General features: G+C 42.6%; 1 protein-coding gene across 1 annotated transcript in view; it reads left to right on the plus strand.

Moving 5' to 3' along the window:
* The window catches only part of LOC118323825 (adenylate cyclase type 6-like), a 31,184-nt gene that overhangs the window by 10,101 nt on the left and 12,882 nt on the right, over positions 1-8,201 (plus strand). Inside the window, 1 exon segment of the mRNA XM_035655854.1 lies at positions 8,096-8,179. Coding sequence (XP_035511747.1) covers positions 8,096-8,179 — 84 coding nt within the window.

The raw sequence follows: 8,201 nt of genomic DNA on the forward strand, positions 1-8,201 counted from the left end.
AGCTCCCCCCTTTACCCCCCAACCCCCCCCCCCCAGAGAGGGAGAGAGCTTGTGACTCATCCACTTATTGTATTACAACCACAGGCAATGATACAAACCCGGATAACTTCCACCGCCATGGGTGGGAGCAATTAGGATTAGCGATAAGCAAACTATTGCTCTTAAAATACAGCCAATGATAAGGCAAATAATAGCCGGGCTAATAATAGCTGTGTGAGTCGGGGATGAGGAAGTGCAGTCTTCTAATAACAGCTCGTGGTTTACTAACAACTTGGCTCTCTGCAAAAGTAAATACAGGGATTTAAGGCTGAACTGCCATGGCGGACGGCCAAGAGATATATATTAGGAATCCATTAATGGTGTTAAATGTTGATCTGTGTGGCATGCAAGCCCCTAGGCTTTTAAGGACAATTTTACTGTGCATCCCGTTGAGTGTAGTGCACCCTATTCCAGTGCTGCTGACAGGAAGGTGAATGGCTCTGTGTCAAAGGTCACCGTCACACTAGCCAACTGTCTTGTTATCCCGTTATCCCAGTTACAATGACACTGTTAAAACATATGTCGGGGCCGGTGTGAGAATGCGTTCCTGGAGTGAAGCTGTAATTAACAAACATGTTCACCATCACGGTACAAACACCGTCCTGCTTTTGAAATGCACACCACTGTGGACAAGCCATGTCTTTACTGTCACATTATAGACCGTCTTTAATCTGCTCCACCTCTTTGACTTTCACCCAACCATATTAAATGGAAAGAGCAGATCAGCCTAATGATTTTGTCCAGTCAGTGCAGACAGTTTTTCCTGTTAGCTGTTAATTGTGTTAAAGCACTGAGCCTTGCTGTCTCACAGCATGTCAAATGTTCAACATTTTCAGTGAATGATGTCAGATGCAATAACAAGACCCTGGTCTCATGATGTAATTTCACACACTCAGGGTTAATCCAGAGGAAGTTACACTCTGTTTTGTGCCTTCACAGGATCAGAAAGGACCAGTCCTGTGACAGAAAGCTCAAAAAAGTGCATTATTGCGTGTCTTAATTTATTAGACTCCCTCCTCACACATCAAAAAATGAAATCCTTTCCTTTTAAGGCGTCAGAAAGCAGTGCTGTTTTTTTTGTTTGGGATGAAGTGTCATGAGCACCTTCAGGTTGTAAAGAAGAGCCATAGCTGCTAGACTCTACATTTTCTGTAACATCCAAAATGCCTGAATCAGATTTCCAAGAGCCTTTGTTTTGGGTATGTATAGCCTTTAAGGCTGACATATACAGTAGCAATTCAGCTTGTAGTTTGCAAACCATATGTCGAAACACAACCCCTCTGCTTTTATCCCTGTGAAACGCTGCTGATGTATCAGGCTTCACAAACATGTCACATGTAACGTTTCCTGAAGTTGGCCCGGGAGGCGGATGTGTTACATGCATGAATTCAGTATCAGCTCATCCTTGACTGAGCAGCTCATGGAAGACCAAGCCAAAACTCACGCTGAAGCAGTTACAAAACTGCTCGGGTGTTTCTGCTGTTTAAACTGTAACCTGTTGGTCTTGTACCGATATTGATCTGTATGCTTTGTAGTAAAAGTCAATATTGTGTATGGTTGAAGAGTACAAGGAAGCATAGTGGTTAACGCTGTAGTGAATGTTAGCATATGTTTATATAACTGTATGGTGAAACTAAAGTCTTGTTTGTTTTTATTAAAGCTCCAGCATCTGGCCCACACAGGCAATCTCATTTAATGTAGTTAAATCCTCTATCTCTTAATTCTGTCACAGTATTTAAAGACATTCTGGCTTAAAGACAAAAAAACACACGCTAATGCTAAAGAGGCACCAGCATACGTTTTCCCATTTTGGAGTTATCTTACACGCTACATCGGTTTCTGTCAAAGTCAAATGGCGACCTTGATGTTGTACATTGTGCTTAAAAGGAGATGGAGGCAATAGCAGCTGAAATGGGAATTCCTGAATGTTTAGCTCATAGTCACACAGTTCAAGGTCTGGACTCCCTCACACAGTTTAAATCAGTGAGAGCAGGAGCCAGCGGAGGGGAGAACGGGGCTGGTTGGACGGTTGGTTTGTTAAGCTAATTAACCAAATCGCGTGTTCTCGCAGCCGCCGTTCTGTAAGTGCAGCTGTGCCTGTGAGGGTGTCAGCAGGCAGGAAGTGAAGGGTTAGTGAGGACACAGCTGGGAGGAGAGTGTTGTGTCCAGCCCTGTCCACTCCTCCCTCCCTCCTTCCCTCGCTCTGACTGTCCAGCCAAATACTGACCCCAGACCACTGAGCAGCCAAGACCACTGACAAACAGACACTGGTGTACTCATTATCACAACATTGTATCTAATGTTCATCTAATACAATGGCACATTTAACACTAATATATGTGTTATTAAAACATTCGACCCGTTGAATCATAATTCAACAGGAAACAGGGAGGACAATGACGAACATACAACTGTTGATGCTGTTAATAATACTACTCATACTACTATTGCTCCCACTACTATATTAATATTCTACTTGTACTGATTCTACATGAAAATATGTATCTCTTTATATACAAAGATATCACTGACAATGCTAAAAGCAAATAATTAAAACAGTTGATATAGAAACCAATTCCATGACCAAAAACTGAACATAAATATGATGGAAGTAAACTAAAATCAATCAGCCGGTTCATCTATTAGTTGATCAGTGGTTACTAATCTATAACTAGTCTGATGATCAATTGTGTAATGTGCAAAAAAGTCAAATATTTTCTGAGTTGGCTTCTCAAAAGTGAGGATTTGCCACTTTTCTGCGTCTAACTAAATGATAGGAACATAAACATACTGAAGGCAGAGAGAGTCATATTTAAACGGACAGCAGCAAGATGATAGACTAAAAATGGAGGTGTGTCTCTGTGCTATTGGTTAGATGAGACCAGCTGACGAGAACAGCTGACATCACAATTAACAGCCCCTGATAATGACAATGACACATACCTGATATCTTTGGGTTTTGTTGGTCGGACAAAACAAGCTATTTAAAGACTTCCCCTGTGATTTGTTATTTGCAGCCCTAAAGTAAAAACAGAAAGGGCATTAGTTGAATCAGCAGCGATAGGTCAAGCAAAGTGCATATGAGCCTTGAACACTTGAGGTTTCACACTCATTTAATGTCAGATTATTTTGTGGCTGCCTCTCTACTTCACAGAAAAAGAGAGGGAAGAGGGACAAATGATCAAAGTCCTGGAGCAGCCCTAAACCCAGGATGCTGAGTAGTATAATTCAGCCAAGTGAATTGAAACACAAAATAGTAGTTAGACGGCTAAACGTGGGATCTTGTGACCCTCCTGCTTTGTTTTAGGGAACGGCCATGTTCAAGGTTCTCAAATGACAACAACCAAGCATCTCTTATATCTGTGTACTGTTTTACCAAAGGTTGTTCCCCTCTATTCACTGTTTTCTCTGAGGCCACAAAGTCCACTGTTACTGTTGTCTGTCTTCAGGCCCTGCAGCTACACACAGATACAGTGTCAGAAAGAAAAGCGGTAAAATCAGGGCCAGCCAGATGCACATTGTCCTTTTTGGAACTGGTGAACTTTAGCCAGTCAATACTAAATTCAAGTTTGAAATATTGAAGTAGAAGGATAAATGAACATTATAATCTTTTGATTTGAGGAAAGTTTTGTTGGTCAAATTAGAAAAATTGAGTGGGTCGTCTTAGCTGGTGGTTGCAGTTTGTTTTAGTCAGTAATTCCAGGATTGCTGGGAGACTTTTCCTCATGTTTGGACAATGTTTATGTGCAAGTATTAATTCAGGATCAGATTTTCTGACAGATGTGCGGCCTGGGTCCAGCTCTTTTTAGCTTCATGGAATTTGCTTCAGCGCTTCACAAAGATTACTTCGTGGCCTCACTGGTCGCCTGAGACCAATTTTGGTTTGGCCCAAGCCACGACGAAAACAGAGCTCCGATTCCAGATGGCAGGGACCCAAGATGGCAAAGACAGGCACCCCCACCCTTCAGCAACATTTATCTTTATAAGGAGTGGCTTCTTTCTCATGTAGGTAATTACACATTATAGTAACCTCGATTATATCAGGACTAGTGCAACAAAGTCGTATAGCATTGTCTATTTTTACCACTCTAGCACCACATGTTATCTTTTCAGGCTATGATCAGCAGTGTGTGACTGGGCTTTGACGTTCATCTCTGTAAGACATTTTAAAAGCTCCAGATGCCTATCAAAGGTCATGTGCTGGAGAGTAGCCCCCATGTCAACAGCAGTCAGTGTCCCCAGAGCCAGTGTGTTGACTTATGGGATGTAGCACTCTGGCCTTTTAAAGTTTAAACTTTGGCTCAGTGTTGGTGGGATATCTGAACTTATCTTTCATTTCAGGCTTTTTTAAATATTCCTGGATAAATCCAAACATTGATACAGTGGACAAAGCCTTTATCCAATAAGTCACGGTGTGTCGTATCTGCTGTTATCAGTTCTTAGTTTACCTCCTCTCACTGTATTGTCGTAGGAGTTAATATTCGTAACAAATTAATCAACATGCGACCACCCCAGCTCTGCTCACAGACTAGGCTTGAGTAACCTTTGCTGAACCGCTTAAGAATAAAAAGAGCACCGTTACCATAGTGCAGCAGGCCTACATGTCATGGAAACATCCCTTATTGATCAGTGGAACAAATCAGCTGTTTTGTGTCTGAATGAATAAATAATGACCTTGCCGAGAAAACCTGATCTCTGTACATGTATATTCCAGTGTGATTGTTTGTGAGGGGATTGTCCAGTGGGATATTATGAAAGTCAGAATGGGTTTTCTGTGTTTGCCAAGCAAAAATCTTTTCCATCCCCTTCCTTCATTTGTTCTTTAACATGTTATTCGTCTGCCTTACTTTATAAAGCACCTTGCCGGGAGCCGCACCTTATAAGCCAATGTTTGGACTCCTTTTAACTTCACCGCCAAGAGGTTCCTGCTTAAGTAAATGTCGAGCGAGGCTCATCCTTGAGAGCCAGGCGTCTGTTGGAAGAATGGTCAGGAGTAATCAGTGGAAGATACTCTCCAGCGTGGTTATAAAGAGAGCAGCACTGTGCTAATGAGGAGAAGTTTCTTCTGCTCTCTTTACACCACATCATGTTTGGAGAGGGGAGTGTCAGAGCGGCCGTGGGTCTGTGCTAGATTTGCATGCCTGGGTGATATAAGTGCAGCAACAGACACAAGCTTCAGGATCAAAGAGCTGCCAGTCCAAAAGGAGTCTCACACACACTCACATGCATAGCTCACCCACAAGATTTATTCAAAAGCCTCTGTGAATGCTGCTGCCTCTAATCTCCAGACCGTGTGGTGACTAAGCATAACTTGGCATTAACGGAAGCTTTGTTCATCATGTTTCCTCACACTTTAGTTTCACTTATTCAGAGCTATCAGGCTGTTATATTGAGCCATCATTCAAGATGTAGTCAGTCAATTGTTGCTTAGCTCTAATAATGCTCAACCTGAATGCACCGTACCTGCTGATACTTTGGGGCTTTTGCGAGGTTTCAATAGATGCTGCACTTGCATCACTTTTGCAAATAAATGTGTATACATGCTATCGCTGCACTATTGTGTGTTTTCCTGTTCAGCAAAAATACACAAAATCGTGAATTTGGGACCTCCTAAGCTCTAAAAACACTGACACTGCCACTGCCAAACTATCAAAATCAGTTGGATAAGAATGCCTTTACTTGGATGGAAATCTGAGCACGCTCACATGGGAAGCTGAATTGACTGAATGTAAATTGAGTGCATTGCCGAGAAGCATGGTCCTGGGAACTGCAGGTGGCACTGTATCTCAGACTGGCCCCTTAACTAAGTTACTGGCTCACTCTGTTCAGAGCCATCTGTTTGGGATTAATGCGATCAGGTTCTATCAGAGCCCTTCAAGACTGGAGTGTCAGGTCTCCATCGGTGGTCTGTAACATTACGATGCAGGGCTTATCAGGAAGCCCTAGCCTGTCAATGATTTATGAACACAATAGGCTAATCACTAATTGTGCGACGGTGCAGCACAAATTCAATGTTGCACTTAGAGAACAATTGCTCAGCCAGTCATGTAAAGAATGAGTATTCTTTGTAGGTCCTCACACCTGATCTTCAATAGCCTGATGATGAGGTGCCTCACACTTCTTGACAGCTTTGATCTGAATCTTTGAATGCTGACTGACAGTTGGCATCAACCATTCTCTGTCATCCCGCATGAAGGAGTTCAGGAAAAAAAGCACTTCTTGTGCCTTCCCAAACCTGTTTTGAGGGAACCTGGCCGCATCTATATCTGTCAGAAAAAGAAAAGAAAAAAACGAGAAAACATTTTGGATGCTCTGTTGGTAGTTCCTGAATAATGTTCTTGCTCTCTGCCTGCATCAGCTACATCAGGGATTGGTATTTACCCGATACATCAAAAGCATGTTTGCTTCTGCACCTGCGAACCATCAGTGTGTTTATTTTTGCTTACTGCTGTGCTTCTAATCTAGTTTGGCCATTTGTTTTCAGGTGGAATAGGAAGCTACCACCAACTCTTTGAATAAACAGTGGAATTTGCCTGCGACTGTCCTGTGGTAATAGTGTTAGATTGTTTTTGTCTTGTTGTCTCAACAAAGGGGCGAGTTCTTGTGTATACAGTGTAAACTTTGTCTCAGGATCGTGGTAGAAAGCCTGCCATCACTCGACAAGTTTGAGGCCGATTTATTGTTGGGATGTTTCGATCAGTGTGTGGATGCTAGGTTAATAGTTTATCGCTCCTCTTAACTTCATTTTAAAGTGACACATTCATGAAAACATGTACTGTATGCATGTATACAGATAAGCATCCTCTATCTCCAGTTCTCCATCTCTCTTCTCATAAACACAAATAACAGACTCGCACACAAAGACACACTGGTTTGGCAACATACCAGCCATTGCTCAGAAGTACTGGTACTAGTGATGAGATTATTTGCCTTCTCCAGTTTGATCATAATGTTGTTATTATGACGGACTGAAAAACAGCGTATACGTGTGTACCGTGGCTGCATGTCTTTTTCTCATTATTGATGATATCATCTTCAGAGGAAACACTCTGTGCTCTGGTCATGGGTCAAGTGACTTTCCCAGGCTGGAGTGTGTTTCTGAGCATGTAGAGGATGTGTGTGTGTGTGTCTGTGTGTCTGTGTGTTTCTGAGTGGAGGGGAAGTCCAGAGCTCAAGGCTCCATTTCTGTTGTGCGGTCTTGGCTATAGACGAGTGAGAAGAGAAATCACTAACAGACTTACACGCATCCAAAAACACACAGAATGTGGCCGGAGCAGCACAGAGGAATGCTTTTTAGGTTGATGACCCCACAAAGCTAACTGTACACTATATCTAAACTTCATTTACTCAAGCCACAGATAATGCTGTTTTACACTTTGTGCCTCTGCATTCCTAGAGCCTTATTGTTCAACCAGCACACCTCAGTGCACTGCATACACACGAGAGTGTTACCTTTCTGTGTCTGACTGCTATCTAAAGCTGTACATTCAAACACACCACCAGTTGCATGAAACATTATCTCTGTCATACTACTTTATGCTGCTGTAAATTTGACAGGTAAAAGCTGTTTTGCAGAGTCACATCATCTGTTTAACGCTCTGCTGGATGGAATCTGCCCTCTTTTGAATGGATTCCATACATGCTATATAAATATCACAATATAAACTTTCAGCTCAAATAGCACAAAACAGGAGTGACACAGTCTTCACGTGTCCCCAGTCATGCATCACATTGAACCCTCTGGGCTTCCTATCTGCTGTTCAGTGCGACGTGAGGAGAATGTCTTCTTGCAGAGCAACCACGAGGCCACGCTCATCATCTCTAACCAGATCACATCTAATGGCTCCTCAGATGTTTGAGGAATTTTTCTCCTTGCAGTAAATCCTATGACACAGAGTGTTATCAATTTCGTTTATTGACCTCTCCCAGGTCAGGCAGAGTTCACAGTATTCTTATGATGTGACATGTGCATGTTTGGTGGGACTCTCATGTTTTGTTTTTTTCCTTTTCACCCTCTCTGTCATGATGTGTCATGTGCATGTTCATGTGTGTTCAGATCAGTGCCAACGTGGTGATCTTCCTGTGCACTAACATGATCGGGATCTGTACCCACTACCCTGCTGAGGTCTCCCAGAGACAAGCCTTCCAGGAGACCAGAGGAT

Source organism: Morone saxatilis, unplaced genomic scaffold (assembly GCF_004916995.1).
Source record: "Morone saxatilis isolate NCDOM2014 unplaced genomic scaffold, NCSU_SB_2.0 Contig15, whole genome shotgun sequence".
NCBI lineage: Eukaryota > Metazoa > Chordata > Actinopteri > Moronidae > Morone > Morone saxatilis.